At 37.0% G+C, this 16,277-nt stretch overlaps 1 protein-coding gene across 26 annotated transcripts in view; it reads left to right on the top strand.

The window, feature by feature from the left end:
• The window catches only part of FOXP1 (forkhead box P1), a 631,073-nt gene that overhangs the window by 564,062 nt on the left and 50,734 nt on the right, over positions 1 to 16,277 (top strand). For all 26 annotated transcript variants that reach the window (XM_050781345.1, XM_050781346.1, XM_050781342.1 and 23 more), the window contains one exon: positions 6,525 to 6,629. In XM_050781345.1, the coding sequence (XP_050637302.1) occupies positions 6,525 to 6,629 (105 nt within the window). The remainder of the gene's footprint in view (positions 1 to 6,524; positions 6,630 to 16,277) is intronic.

The raw sequence follows: 16,277 nt of genomic DNA, 5'->3' as shown, positions 1-16,277 counted from the left end.
GAGTAGTGTTTTCATCAAACGGTGCTGGGACAACATTTAAAAAAACGAAGTTGGACCCCTGACTCATATCATATGCAAAAATTAACTTAAAACAGACCGCAGGCTTAAATGTGAAAGCTAAAGCTATAAAGTTCTGGGAAGCAAACCTAGAAGTAAATCTTTGTTGCCTTGCATTAGGCAATGGTTTCTGAGATGTAACACCAAAAACAGAAGGAACCAAAGAAAAATTATATAAATCGGACCTCATCAGAATTCAAAATGTGCTTTAAAGCACACCGTAAAAAAAAGTAAAAAGACAACCCACAAAACAGGAGTAAATATTTGCAAAAAGACAGCCCAATTAAAAAATAGGCCAAGGCTCTGAATAGACATTTTTCTATAGAAGATACACACGTGGCAGTAAGCACATGAGAATATGTGCAGCCTCATTAATCATTAGGGAAATTCAATCAAAAGCACAATAAGGTACCATTTCCTAGCTGTGAGGATGGCTGGAATAAAGATACACAACAAGTATTCGCAAGGACATGGAGAAATTAGAACCCTGACACGGTGCTGGTGAGAATATAAAGTGCTTTGGAAAGTGGTCTGAAAGTTCTTCCAGATGTCAACCGTAGAGTTACCATAGAACCCAACAATTCAACTGCTAGGTAGATATCCCCTAAAATTGAAAACAGATACTTAAGAGTACATGTATGTACACGTTCATACCAGCAATACTCACAATAGCCAAAATGTGGAAATAACCCAAATGTTCATCAACAGATGAATGGATAAATGTGCTATGTATGTACAATGGAATACTATTCAGTTACAAAAGGAAATAAAGTACTAGTAAATGCTACAGTGTAAACGAATGAACCTCCAAGGATTATGGGAAATGAAAGAAACAAGGCAAAAAAGAACATATACTGTATGATTCCCTTGATGTGAAATGTCCAAAATAGATACACCTCTAGAGACAGAAAGATTAGTGATTGGCGGGGGCTGGGAGTTGGGAGGAAGTGGGGAATGACTGCTAATGGGTACAGGATTTCTTTTGAGGGATGATAAAAGTGTTCCAAAAGTAGCTGGTGATGATGGTTATACAACTCCGTGAATATTGAATTATGCACTTTAAATGAGTGCATTGTATGATATGTAAACTATAACTCAGTAAAACTTGAAAAATGTATTTCCACAATTTTGAGTGAGTAGAGAACAACCAACGTAGTCTTCTATAATTTAATTTATCAAATAACATGCCAGTGAAATAAAATACAGTTTATAATCTGGGCAGGATTTCCTTTTTTTGGTGTTTGTGGGGAGGCATAAACCCTAATGGGCACAGATACATGTAGCCTTTTGCTACAGATAAATCGGAAATTTGGAGAGGAGGAAAACAAAGGCAAATTTGGAAAGAGGCAGATTTGGAAAAGGGAAGAAAAATTCAGGGGAAACATAAAAGACAGACATGAGAACTTGGGTCAGTGCACAGGAAAAGCTGGGAATCTGCCTTCAGGTGAAGGGAAAACTGGGATTTCAGTTGGCAGGAAATGGCTTGGCAGATATCAAGGTCACCCTTCGCTTCATCTCCTTCAGAACTTCTTCCCTCTTAGTTACCACAGGGGAAATTAGCTTACAGGACTAACAGTGTAAGGATTACTAAAGACTGCAGACAGCAGAGTTGAGACGTTGTCCTTATTTAGCAGGTGGATTTAATAATTCCAGTTTGAAGCTTTGGTTAAGTAGTGACCTTAGGAATGTAACCATGAAATGTCATAAGGAACCATAACCATTATATAAAATTGTCTCAAAAACTAAGGTCAGTGTTGAAGTGAAGACCTTGGATGGAATACTTTGATGCAGAAAAAAATAAATAGAAGAAAATATCCTACTTAACTGTCATTGAAAATGACACCCTTATACCCTACTGAATATATACTGGATTTGGTATCATGTAACATCAGAAATTATTACATATTTATATGTAATTATACTTTTCATGCAAGTTGGTTCTTTCTAATCTGAAATGCTATCACTATTTTTGTGTTAAAATTATATTTAATTTTTACATATCAAGGATTATCAAGAAAAATTTAAATTAACTGGCTTTTCTCAAATGCATACTATCTGTGTTTTATATATTCAGAATAAAATTAAATAATAGAAAGTGTCATAACGATAGTTTCTCATGTAGCTTTGCATAATTCTGGTCTTTACCTACACGACTTTTTTTAAAAAGGCAAACACCAGTTGAGTGTATATCCACACAGAAATGAAATAGAACAATATATTTACTGTCTGTTCATTCATAAATCCACCTAACATTTATCAAGCCCATGTTTTTTTGTTTTGTTTTTTTTGGGAGACCGTGTCTTGCTCTGTCATCTGTCACCCAGGCTGGAGTGCAGTGGTGCGATCAGGCTCACTGCAACCTCTGCCTTCCAGGTTCAAGTGATTCTCCTGTGTCAGCCTCCTGTGTAGCTGAGATTACAGGTGCCCACCACCACACCTGACTAATTTTTGTATTTTTTAGTAGAGACGGGGTTTCACCATGTTAGCCAGGCAGGTCTCAAACTCCTGACCTTAAATGATTCACACACTTCAGCCTCCCAAAGTGCTGGAATTACAGGCGTGAGCCACCGCGCCTGGCCTCAAACTCGTGTTCTGTTGGAGGTACTAAGTTTGTGGAGCTGAAAAAGTGATCCCTGCCCCTAGGAATATTCAACCTGGGAGTTTGTAGTAAAATACACCTTATTAAACAATTGACCCTAAAGTTTTAGAAGTCTAATTTTGGCAAACATGTTTAAGTCTTTTAAAAATAAAACCTATCTATTTTCATCACTGACCCTGGCAGCTTTTCAGAAATGATACTTTACACATTGGTGAGTTTACCCTTGAATAATTTACTTAAATGATTAGGCTTACTGCTTTATTTTACCATCAGATGCCCAGATCATCCTTTTCCCACCATGTTTCATCCTGCAAATGTAGCTCTAAATTAATTCAAGATAGAAACATTATTTTCCTCATTTTTATTTCCCTTCTTGTCTTTTTTGGCACGACCCAAAAGGCAGCAAGAATATAAATGCTTGTTCCACTTTTTTGAGAAAACAGAAAAGCTCCCATTCAGAGGGGCAGCTGGTGTTGTCCAATGATGCTTCATACAGAACGACTGCAAAGCTAAAAGCGAGACCCAGTCACACGTGCAGCGGGTGTGTGGTATTCACTGTGCCACTGTTAGAGCACACGGCAGACTGGAAATCAAGTCCTGCATAGCACTTGATTCTTTTCCTACTGCATACATATATGCAAACACACACATGTGTGCAAAAAAAATTAACAATTGCACAGCAACAGTTCCTACAATATGCAAAATTAAAACTTCAAAAGATATAAAAAGTATGGTGAAAACTGAGTTGCCCTGCTACTCCTGACTCCCTGTACCCCTCCCCAGAGGCAACAGTTGTTCCAGTTTCTTAGGTATCTTTCCAAAAAGATGCTAGCAAGTCATCTCTGCCAGCTTGTTCTCTCTCCTTCCAAAGCCAAACACTTTGTGTCAGACAATTGTGTATTTAAAAGTGTCCAGTTTTATGTTAAACATGAAAAGCAAATGACAATAGTGTGTCCAGTATGTTTCCATTTTCTAAAATAATAACGTGTTAGAAGAGAAATGCAATGTAAACCAGAATGGTAAATGATGCCTAGGTTGGGGTGTGGGGGTGCACTTCCTTCAGGAGCCACTGCAGTTTAATATGTGAACCTGTAAAAACAAGAGCATGTAATCTTTTCATAATAAAGAAATTTTTTAACTGAGAGATTCACAAACGGTCTTCTGAATGTGTAAATGTACCCGTGTGTGAAGAGTATGAGTTTCTTTAGACTTCGGTTACAACTGGTTGCCTTCTAAGGCCCTAGTGAGTCTATCTGCCCTTTGAAGTAGCGATAACAAGTTGAACTAAAAGTAAATTCTTAGACGTGAATAGTTTTTTTTCAGATCTTGGATCCTTCATAAGTAAGTTAACTAAAAACAGGATGGGGAACAGCAAACATCGTGTTAAATTCTACACATTTTATTTAGAGTCCAAAACCCTGCTAGTCAATGCATATTATTATTTTCTCTTGTATTATTATTTTCAGAACACCGCCAGCTTAACCCAGGAAGCACAGCCGTTTAACCATTTACAGTTCTAACTAGTAATATTGATTTTTCATCCTAACTAGTTCAGGCTCCTCGTTTCCAAATAGAAAAAAATCACAAAAAGTATGTATACTGGCTAAGAATGTACTCGGCATGTAGCATTTTTCAAGAGCAACTTGATAGAATATTCACAGTGTTAAATTTTGGTACTCATTAATTGAGTGATTCTGTTTCTCTGAATGTGTCTTCTGGTAGCAGTCAGTTGTGATACATTGGGATGTTTAAGCTGGTAAATTTTATTTCTAACATTATTTACAAATATAACAAACATGAAGAGAAACTCAACGTCCAAAATAGAGGAATGGTTAAATTTTGGCATATAATTAGAGTTAAGATGGCATGCAATGGACTATTACCCATCAGTAAGTAAGATTTTTGAAGATGAGTTGAGAACATGAGAAAGTATTTACACAATTATGTTAAATGTAAAAGAATGATATAAATATTCATGCCTTACCTTATCAAGTGTGTGTGTACTTGAAGGTAGTTTTTTTTCTTTTCAGGATTTTCAAGTTTTCTACAACAAAAATATTTTACTCTTTTAAAGTTACAAGAATAATCTCAAAATTGCTAAAGAAAATAATTATTAAAGTTGGGATATTTTTCTTTTCTTTTTAAGCTGTGGATTAAGTTTTCTTTTTAAATGATTTTCTTCCCCCTTAGAATATCTGAGAATTCTACTGTTGAAGTATTCTTTCATTTGTAATACTGTTAATAAATTTTTAAAATTCTTTTTTCATACTATCTATTTTATTCATTCACATATCTGAAGATGAGCACAAATAGGTAGTAATTCTTTCCTTGAGTCCAATGCAGTTTTACCCTCTTAACTGCTTAGAGAATATCCTTTTATTGTTTAGCTTTATAAATCTCACTATAGCTACTTGAGTTCCCTTGCTGTCTTCCTTTCTTGTATGAGGGGCACCTTTCTGTATTTTTACAAGTTATTTTTCTACCTTTTAAAAATTTTTTCTTTTGTTTTTTGTTTTTTTGTTTTTTAATTCTAAGACCTATTTTCTGTGTTAGGACAAAATAGCTTGTTATTATCTTTAAATTGTATTAGATTTCCAGCAAAATTATTCAAAAGTCATAGGGAGACGTAGTGATCTTTGATCAGATGTAGTTCTGTGTGTCTGTGTGTTTACTTTCGAAGCTTCTTGGTTTGTGTTCGTAATACACTTACTGTGGATTGTCTAAGTCAGGGACAAGTGGCGTTTGTGTACATCTGCTCTATGAATGTAAATTGATAAGATACATGAATATACATCCTGATGGCAATATGAAATGAAATACAGGCCTCTTGTGTGTGTGTGCGCGTGCATGTGTGTGCGCGCACGTGTGTGTGCTTGTGTAATCATCGTTCACTGTGCTTGAAGTTCAAAGTCAGGCAGAGACAGTCGAGTAAGTTGCAAAATAGCCCTTCCCGGGAAGGGAATGCACTTGAGTATGAAACAGAACTCTCAATGTTAGTTTTACATTTCTATCTGATGGAATTTAAGGTTATGGAAACAACTGTAAAAATAATTTGTCTGAAAGAAGTCTGGATGCAGAAATATAATAGAGAAAATATTTGAGAATATGGTTCATCAGCGAGTGCAACAGATACTGTTCCCCGAGCACCACATGGTGCGGATCAAAGCATCCCATGACTTGGATCCGTGTGGCCAGATCATTACGTATTGATTGGAACCCCACTGGAGGATTAACCCCTTCGTGTTCATGCCAAATTTTCTCTCACTCTTGGTGTTAGGAATTTTAGGAATATAATCATCTTGCCATTATTAGCTTTTAAAAAAAAGGAATCATCTGCTTGGATACATTTGTCTTGCTAAATTATTTTGGTATTATTCTAAATTATTTAATTGTACTCTTTGCTAGATAAAATTAACTTGGGAAAAAATACGTGATTATATGAAAGCAGTTTCTGGGGGAAGGGAAGGAAGAAAATGGGTAATATTCCTTGTAGATATAGCAAGAGAATCTCAAAATCAAGTACAGATTTTGTAATTTTCATTATGTAGATTAAATAAGTTCTAGCTTTTTAAAGACTCCTTCGCAGTCTGAGTAAAGAGCTTCGCATCTAACAAAAGCCTGTCAAACACTTTTTCGTACATAGATGTACATTTCTAACATTTGACTAAATACATTTAGGTACAATTTAATTCTTGCTCTTAGCAAACAATGCAGAATTAATTAGTCAATTACACGGGATGGGGGAAATCACAGATTTGTCTTGTCCACATTTGGCCATGTGGGCTCCTCCTGCCTTTTTTATCCTCGTCTGGTGGAATGGTTCTTGGCAGCAAATTCATTCTCTGGTCTTCTGTGTGTTTTCTTTCAGTTTGTCCCATGAGGAGCACCCCCATAGCCATCCTCTCTATGGACATGGTGTATGCAAGTGGCCAGGCTGTGAAGCAGTGTGCGAAGATTTCCAATCATTTCTAAAGTAAGAATGATTTTATTTTGTTTTCTTCTTTTACACAGCCAGCACCTCCCACTGTTCATGCTTTGCTCATAAAATGCCTTTTTGATGGAGAGTTTCACTTCAACCCTTTGAGAGTGGACTCTAAATCACAAGGTCTAGCGCACTGTCATAGGAATAGTTACAAAATCTATTGAGGGTTGTACTACAATGGGAAAAAGACTTACATCCAAAGGCGTAAGTCTCAGTTAGAGCCCGTATTTACCCATTTTTCAGAATGACAAGGATTTAAAAAGAAAAAAATGATCCCAGTATTAAACTTGCAGTTATTTAGCGCTTACTTTTATCTTGTCCTTACATATAAAATCAATAACATATGCACTATACATAAAAATATATATATATTTTTGTTGTTGTTGTTGGAGGTGTCATCTTTTTTTTATATTATACTTTAAGTTCTAGGGTACATGTGCACAACGTGCAGGTTTGTTACATATGTATACATGTGCCATGTTGGTGTGCTGCACCCATTAACTCGCGATTTACATTACGTTTATCTCCTAATGCTATCCCTCCCCCCTTCCCCCACCCTACAACAGGCCCCAGTGTGTGATGTTCCCCTTCCTGTGTCCAAGTGTTCTCATTGTTCAGTTCCCACCTATGAGTGAGAACATGTAGTGTTTGGTTTTCTGTCCTTGCTATAGTTTGCTCAGAATGATGGTTTCCAGCTTCATCCATGTCCCTACAAAGGACGTGAACTCATCTTTTTTTATGGCTGCGTAGTATTCCATGTTGTATATGTGCCACATTTTCTTAATCCAGTCTATCATTGATGGATATTTGGGTTGGTTCCAAGTCTTTGCTATTGTGAATAGTGCTGCAGTAAACACGTGTGTATGTGTGTCTTTATAGCAGCATGGTTTATAAACCTTTGGGTATATACCCAGTAATTGGATGGCTGGGTCAAATGGTATTTCCAGTTCTAGATCCTTGAGGAATCGCCACACTGTCTTCCACAATGGTTGAACTAGTTTACAGTCCCACCAACAGTGTAAAAGTATTCCTATTTCTCCACATCCTCTCCAGCACCTGTTGTTTCCTGACTTTTTAATGATCGCCATTCTAACTGGTGTGAGATGGTATCTCATTGTGGTTTTGATTTGCATTTCTCTGATGACCAGTGATGATGAGCATTTTTTCATGTGTCTGTTGGCTGCATAAATGTCTTCTTTTGAGAAGTGTCTGTTCATATCCTTCACCCACTTTTTGATGGGGTTGTTTGATTTTTTTTCTTCTGGATTTGTTTAAGTTCTTTGTAGATTCTGGATATTAGCCCTTTGTCAGATGGGTAGATTGTAAAAATTTTCTCTCATTCTGTAGGCTGCCTGTTCACTCTGACGGTAGTTTCTTTTGCTGTGCAGAAGCTCTTTAGTTTAATTAGATCGCATTTGTCAAATTTGGCTTTTGTTGCAATTGCTTTTGGTGTGTTAGTCATGAAGTCCTTGCCCATGCCTGTGTCCTGAATGGTAATGACTAGGTTTTCTTCTAGGGTTTTTATGATTTTAGGTCTAACGTTTAAGTCTTTAATCCATACTGAATTAATTTTTGTATAAGGTGTAAGGAAGGGATCCAGTTTCAGCTTTCTACATATGGCTAGCCAGTTTTCCCAGCACCATTTATTAAATAGGGAATCCTTTCCCCATTTCTTGTTTTTGTCAGGTTTGTCAAAGATCTGATGGTTGTAGATGTGTGGTATTATTTCTGAGGGCTCTGTTCTGTTCCATTGGTCTATATCTCTTATTTTGGTACCAGTACCATGCTGTTTTGGTTACTGTAGCCTTGTAGTATAGTTTGAAGTCAGGTAGCATGATGCCTCCAGCTTTGTTCTTTTGGCTTAGGAATGTCTTGGCAATGCGCACTCTTTTTTGGTTCCATATGAACTTTAAAGTAGTTTTTTCCAATTCTGTGAAGAAAGTCATTGGTAGCTTCATGGGGATGGCATTGAATCTATAAATTACCTTGGGCAGTATGGCCATTTTCATGATATTAATTCTTCCTATCCATGAGCGTGGAATGTTCTTCCATTTGTTTGTGTCCTCTTATTTCGTTGAGCAGTGGTTTGCAGTTCTTGAAGAGGTCCTTCACATCCCTTGTAAGTTGGATTCCTAGGTATTTTATTCACTTTGAAGCAATTGCATGTGCACTATATTTTTATATAATTGGTGACAATTACTGGCCAATTGCAGCTTGGTGATTGGACCCATTCTTTATTATACATTTGACTTTATAAATGTAGAAAGTGGATGCCGAGGAAAGCTAACAATTTGATTCTTAACTTCCTATATTGATATCGACTTCTGTTCGGGTTCTTGTCCTTACACGGAGAGTGGAGTAACTTTAATTTCTGCTGTTAAGTATGACTAAAACCTGGGTTGGCCCATTTGAAGCTGTAAACCTACAAAGCATCACTGTAAGGAAATATATTAATCTCATAGCTGAAGTGAAATGCTTCTATGCTACTCCTTACCTGTGTTACCTTGTCAGTTAAAAAAAAAAATTTTAGACCAAACTGCCCTGCATTTTTGTATCATATAAATATATTCATAATATCATTGAATCATTAATTATGAATTCAATATGTTACATGATATAGACATGTAATCAAACATATGCACATGTATACCTATAATCAAACATATGCACATGTAAACCTATAAATATATTCATAATATCATTGAATCATTAATTATGAATTCAATATGTTACATATTATAGACATGTAATCAAACATATGCACATGTATACCTATAACATATGCACATGTATAACTATAACATATGCCCATGTGTACATCTGGGTGTGTGATGGTTTACAAATTGGTTGTTGGGGACCATCTCCTTCTAGCTTTTCTCTCTCATTCAAGCCCCAGGGAAACAGAGGTGAGCTGATTTATGTGCAAGACTCCAGTTTTGTGTGGTCTTTATATTGTTAGAACAGTGTGTGTATCTATCTTCATGAACCTAGATACAAATATTGTAATAAAGCCATCCTTAGAGAGATATCTAGTGTTACCTGCAAGCAGTTTTGGTGAATATAAATTTTTGGTTAATGAATGGAAGCCTGTGAATCTGTTTCATAGCTTACTTGCCTCAGTATTATACTCTGAGAGCAGTATGTGGTCATTGAAAACTTAAGTACTTAAAAATATTTTAAAAGAGATGTCCAAAATTGCTTCTAAATATGAACAATCAAGATCAGCAATGCTTTATTTTAAATTAAGCAACAACCCTTTACAATTATTATTATTCAGATTAGTGATCGTGGGCTTTGTTTTGTTTAGAAATCACTCACTATAGAATCTTAGTTTTGTTCTTTCCTGATCAATTACCTAATCATATTTATATAATGAGAGAAAAAGAATTTGGCAGAGCCACTTTTAAATTCTGATTTTTTCTGTACACCAGTGCTAGGTTTGATAAATATCTTGGTGCCGATTTCTTCCATCTATAGAATGGCTAATAAACATCTGTAAATATGACTTATTGTTATAAAGTCTCTAGAACTCTAAAATTGCTCTCCACAAGCTCAGGGACATATATCAGTTTTAGAGTCAGAAAGGGAAATGACAGTTTCTAGACCCATTTTAAACATTTTGTTAATGGCTAAAATATTCCTACCCTAAAAATTCCTCAAATCATAGGTTCGTTTGTTATGTGAGCTGACAATTAGGTTATATTTATTAGGAGATTATCCCAAAAAGGAGAGAGAATAATTTTAGTATTAAAGAAAATAAAGATCATTAGAATTGGGGCCTAGATTCAATTCCTATAAAAAAGCCCATTTCTCTTCTAAAGGTATTAGGAGTCTGGCACTTGTATAGGAAACCACCTATCAATTATTTATTGTGGTTTTGCACATGACACGACATGTTCTCAGTTCCTGTTTGCTCAGTGGAATTGGAATGCCCACTATCAATCTGCAACTGTTGCTTGGTTACTTCCTGGTACTTACTTATTGACTTATATTTGTAAGATGACTTTTGTTTGTAAGTTACAGAAACCCAACTTAAATTGGCTTAAGTGAAAAAAATAAGTGAGGGATGATAATTGGCCCCTATAGCTAGGAAGTCCAGTGGTACAGCTGGCTTCAAGCATGGCTAGATCCTAATATTTAACCAAGGCTTTTGGAGTATTAATTGTCCATTAGTTCTGTTTTTGTGTGTTGCCTTCATTTGGGGGCTGTTTCCAAGTGGAACTGAAGAGGACAGGTTTATCAGTCCCACAGTGTGTCTCTTTCCCTGTAGCGCCAGACAAAGCCCTAGGGAGACTGTCATTGGCCCAGATTGAGTCATGCGTTCTAGCTTTGAGCCAATCACAATGACATCCCCAGACTTGCATTACATGCTGCCTCCAGAACAGAGGGAGATGTTCACCCCACGTGAACCACATGGGGGCTAGGGATGAGAGAGTTGGTTCAAGAATGTAAAAATGAATATAGTCAAGTAGCAAAGGGAGAGCAAATGCTGAGTAAGAAGAAACTCCCCTAGATGCTTTCCTGAGTTACACACTGACTGGTTGTATGTAACAAATTCAGGATTTCAACATGATTTTAACTCTTTCCTCTACAACATGATTTTAACTCTTGGAAATTCAGAGTTGTCTTCAGGTATCAGGATCTTGCCTGGTGCAGTGGAAAATAAGTTAGTCTTTTTGTAGATTCACGTCTCCCACTTCTCTGTTCAGTCTAAAGGGAAATCAAATTGGCCTTGATGAAACCAACTTTGTTTTCCATTGAACCGAACTGAAAGAAGCTAGCAAACTTCTGTGGTTCAAATAAAAACCACCTGGCTTCTTTGAATGATGTCACTGGGAGGGGGGTGGGGGTCATTGTCATCAGAGAGTGATGCATCGAGTACTTTGCTCAGATTGCTGGATTCATAGATCCTGAAAGCATCTTCAGTTGCTTCAGTGGACCAAAAGTTTTCTAGTCTACGCTTCTCTTCAGTTGTCCCTCTCTTTTTAGAAGGGATTTCTTATGGTTTAGGCAAGTTGATAGCAGTGTTGCTTGAATTCTCCTTGGTATTCTTACTTAATAAAGGTAGCATTGCTTTGACCTCGATTTAAGTGTTACTTCATAGATGTTTTTTTTCTTTTTTACCTACTTTCTATTCCCTTGATTTTACACTCCTCTAGTAATAGTTTATAATTAAATAGTGCTGAACCTTAAAACAGGCATAGTGCCGAAATGCTTCACCTATATTAACTCATTTAATCCTCACAAACAGCGTATGCTAGTATTGTTGTAGTATTCCCAGCATACAGTTAAGGAAACTAAAGCCCAGAGAGGTTAAGTGATTTACCCAAGGTCACACACTAATAAGAGGTGGAGCCAAGGTCCAAACCCAGGCAGTCTGGCTTCAGAAGACTTATTCTGAACTGCTGCATTATATAGCCTGGTTAGAGGCAGCACTTTTTATGGACAGTTTGCTTTCTACTTGGCAATGGATGTAAAGAAAGTTTTGGAGAAAGGTTGACTGGGTAGTGAAGACACTATTAATATGTTCTTTGAACCAACCACATGTCATCTGAGCCTCAGTATCAGCACATGTGATTTGGGATGTTAACCACTTTTTAGGGTTGTTAGAATTAAAAGGTACACCAGGGAAGACACGGGTGGCTTGCCCCTGCAATCCCAATGCATTGGGAAGCTAAGGTGGGAGGATTTCTTGACGCCAAGAGTGTGAGACCAGCCTGGTCAACATAGCAAGACCCTGTCTCTGCCAAAAAAAAAAAAAAATCAACTGGGTGCCGTGGCATGTGCCCATAGTCTTAGCTACTTGGGAAGCTAAGGTGGGAGGCTCACTTCAGCCCAGAAGTTTGAGGCCGCAGTGAGTTATGATCATGCCACTGTACTGCGGCCTGGGTAACAAAGTAAAACCTTGTCTCTAAAAATTAAATAAATGAATGAATAAATAAAAGGTACGTCATATAAACCGCCTAGCCCATACTGGGCACTCTTTAAAAGCATTAGAACCTCTTAACCTTACTTAGATATATTTATATTTCAAGGATGGGTAATTTTAAATATCCAAACATTTCCGACCTTACTAGGAAGAGGAGTTGTGACTATACGAAGCGTTGATCTATCAGAAGAAATTGTTCTGTAATAGAATGTTTTAATCAGAGACTTCTGGTAAAAAGTCCCACACAGAGGGGACAGCATGGCACATTTTTTCCATAAAGGGGCAGGCAGTAAATATTTTCAGCATTGCAGTCTATACAGTCTCTGTCACAGCAACTCGACTTTGCTCTGCCATTGGGGTACAAAAGCAGCCGTTGACCATGCATAAGGAACAAGGAACGAGTATGACTGTGTCCCTTGGACCACGGTTTGCTCTGTAGCATTTTTGGTTTCACCAACATGTTTTTTAGCTGAGGAATGCATTTGTGGCCCCGGACATAGCTATCCAGGGTTATGTTAGCTTGGATTCACAGAACCCTCAAGTTAGTCATATTTGGGGGCAGGTATCCATGTGTGTCATGCCCCATGATTTCATTGACCAACCATGGTTTTTATACTTCCTCGATCTTGGGTTCTTCCACCCAGTTTTTAGGGTTCAGACTCAGGGAGAGGAAGTGATTTTGCCAGGTAACAGCTTTCTGGTCTTCTGCAGCTCCAAATTAATAAGCTGTAACTGTTACAGAGGCCAAGCTTGGTTCTTCAGGATAAAAATCCCATCTGTCAATACTGTGCCACTCTTAACAGACAGAGGGGTTCATAAAAAAGAGAGGTGGCAGGGGGAACTCACGGGTCTAAAACTGAAGCATATTTTTTTCCCTCCCGAGGAAGAAATATCCTAAGTGTTGGTAAATCAGAACCAGAGATTTGACACTTTTCTGTGATCATTCTGCAGCGTTTGTTCCCAAGGTGAGGTATACCACAGGGCCCTTGATTTCAAAGATAAATACTGTACAAATAACCATCCTGTTGTCTTTCCCTCACCGCCAACAGAGGGACGCTTTATCAGAATCAGCAGATACCCAGTCTATTGTACGCATTTATTTCCCTGTTTCTTCTGAAAACAACTTGCAGTTTTAGTGTTGTTGTTTTTTTTTAATCTATCAACCATGAGTTATCATGTGACTGTTGCATTTGTTAGCGCTAACTGATAGCAGCAGGTGCTCGTGCTAACTCTAATGAAATCGTCCAGCCCTGCATTGCTTGGAATCCTCCGATAACAGAAAAACAAAAACAAGTCCCGTATCATCCAGAGAGGTGAAACTCATCAGCGTTCTTCCATCCTCTCCCCACTTGAGTCCTTTTTTTTTTTCTCTTCTTTTCAAACCAGGTGAAAGACACAATCTTTACTAGTAAAAACGTGGATCTGTAATTCTTCCCTTTCCTACCCCTCCCTTTTTTTAATGCTCATATAATGCATTGGCAAAATGAGGAGAAGATTTGAAGGTTAAACCCTGACCACATTTCCCTGCTTTTAACTTAGAGTGTAAAATCAGACGCAGGCCCATAGTTTCACAAACACCAGGTACTCTTATGTGCTTGTGGGAAAATGTTCCCATTTCCCCTAGTTTTTCTTTTAGGTAGCCACTTGTATAACATCTACTAAAAGTATCCTTTGTATCCTTGGTTAGTATCCTATTTGAAAAGAATTTTTTTCTTTTGGTGATTTCTCACGGAGAAAAACTCCATGCAAAACAAAACAAAAATTCCCTTGCTTGTTAGTCAGATGTATGTAATTTCTGAAAGCCAAAATAAACTGTCTGTGTGCTCTAATGGAAGACAGAGAAATGCTGAAAAAGATGCCCAGAGATGGAACTTTGACCCTTTCCAAAAGGTCGAAAGCTGTAGACAGTAGAGGACATTTCATTGGTAATTTGCTTTTTAAAATTTTTTTTTCTGTGAATTTTACTTTTCAAAACTGTGAAGAGTTTTATGTGAAAGAAACTACTAAGTGTGCTCTGTAATGTTTTCACAAGTGTTTTTATCATGGTAACATCTTGTTTACTTTAGTTCCCTGCCTAAAACTACTTGGAACATGTTAAGAAAACATTTCAAGAAAGCCTCGACAAAGAGGCTTTTGTTTAACAGCCACCATGAGGCAGCATGGATCACAAAGGTGTTAACTTTCAGCCCCTTAAGCACTTCCACATGAAATTCCAGCAACTATGTTTGTGGTTTTGGAAAAACAAAGTGTATGTTAAAGAAACCAGGTATATGCTAATACATGTCGAAGGAGGCCGGATATCATAAATTGTTTCAAACCCATTTGTGGCTCTCAGCTTGCACGCCTGAATGTTCTGCAGTGAAATTACCTCTAGTTAGTGCAGGAGACTTCAGCCATGTAGAGGGAATAGCTGTCTATAATTGTGGATGTATGCAAATCAAATTCCAGCCTCACAATTTAAATCTCAAGAAGATGAGGATGAAAATTTTCCCCATCAGATCTGAGGTGACAAGTCTTTGAGTATTGCAAAATGAGCTGTATATTTTTATGAATTTGACTTTTCTACTTATCATGCATTTTTTATTGGTTTTAGAAAAATAAAAATAGGGTGTTACCAAAAACAAATTTTTTCCCTTTCAATGTGTCTTTTTTAACCTTTCTGACATTGCTCAGGAGTTCAAGACCTTTCTTCGTACTCGAAGAGGTCAAAGTGGCCTAAATACCACAGTGCCCTCTAGTGATATATAGAATATTAGATAGAAAAGTTTAGACAAGTTTGCCAAAGATAACAGGCCCAGTGCCACCACTTTGCTCAAAAGGAAGCAAATAACATTTGAACGCATTTTTTTTTCAACAAACAGATTTTAGTTAGAAATGCAAATTAAATTTAAATTTTTCTTGTCGGCTTTGAAAACATTGGAAAATTTTTTGAATGTCTACTTATGCAATTAATTCTACATATAACTGCATATGTGCATGCGGTACATCTATATCACTGTAGATGCATTGTTGAGTGTTCTTATATTTTAAGAGCCATTGGTTAGCTTAGGTATTTCATGTGATCATTTCCGGCATGTAATTAGAAGGCATTACTTAAAAGACAGGGATCATCTTTGCTCCATACTTTTATTGACACTGTCTACCATATTATGGCCATGTCTAAATGGTAAAATTTATTATTAGCAATAGTGTCACAAAAGTCTGAGACAGCGATTTTCCTTTCAATAAAAGTAGTTAAAAACCTTTTAGAAAATCCATAATTTTGATTGCTGGTACTTCATAAATGTATAACTGGTACTTTTTAGCTGTCTCTTTAGGGAAAAATGAGTTTTATCACCTGCGGTACCTGGGTTAATGAAATTGTGTGTTGGAATTTAGCCAGGATGAAAGATGAGATCATTCCAAGGCACTAATATTGGCAACAGGTCTCATAAAAAGCTCTGACTCTTGAGTGAAGTATCATTAGATTTTTTTTATTATTATTATTTTATTTAAATTGAGAGATTAAGTTAGTTGTCATTTTCAAAGTTTCTGTACTAGCGAGATTCTCATTTGGCATTACGTTCAAAACTCAGTGACCTAAAAACCTGTACGGAGCCAAGAGAAACAGAGAAATGTCCATCAGTGCCTAGTACAAGAATTTCTTTGCTTCACATTTCAACTCCAGTTCCTGTTCAGCCCTTTACAAATCACGACTCTCAGCTCAAATT

This window comes from Macaca thibetana, chromosome 2, assembly GCF_024542745.1.
Source record: "Macaca thibetana thibetana isolate TM-01 chromosome 2, ASM2454274v1, whole genome shotgun sequence".
Taxonomy (NCBI): domain Eukaryota; kingdom Metazoa; phylum Chordata; class Mammalia; order Primates; family Cercopithecidae; genus Macaca; species Macaca thibetana.
Note: the sequence above shows the minus strand (reverse complement) of the source record. Positions and strands in the feature narration are given on the sequence as shown.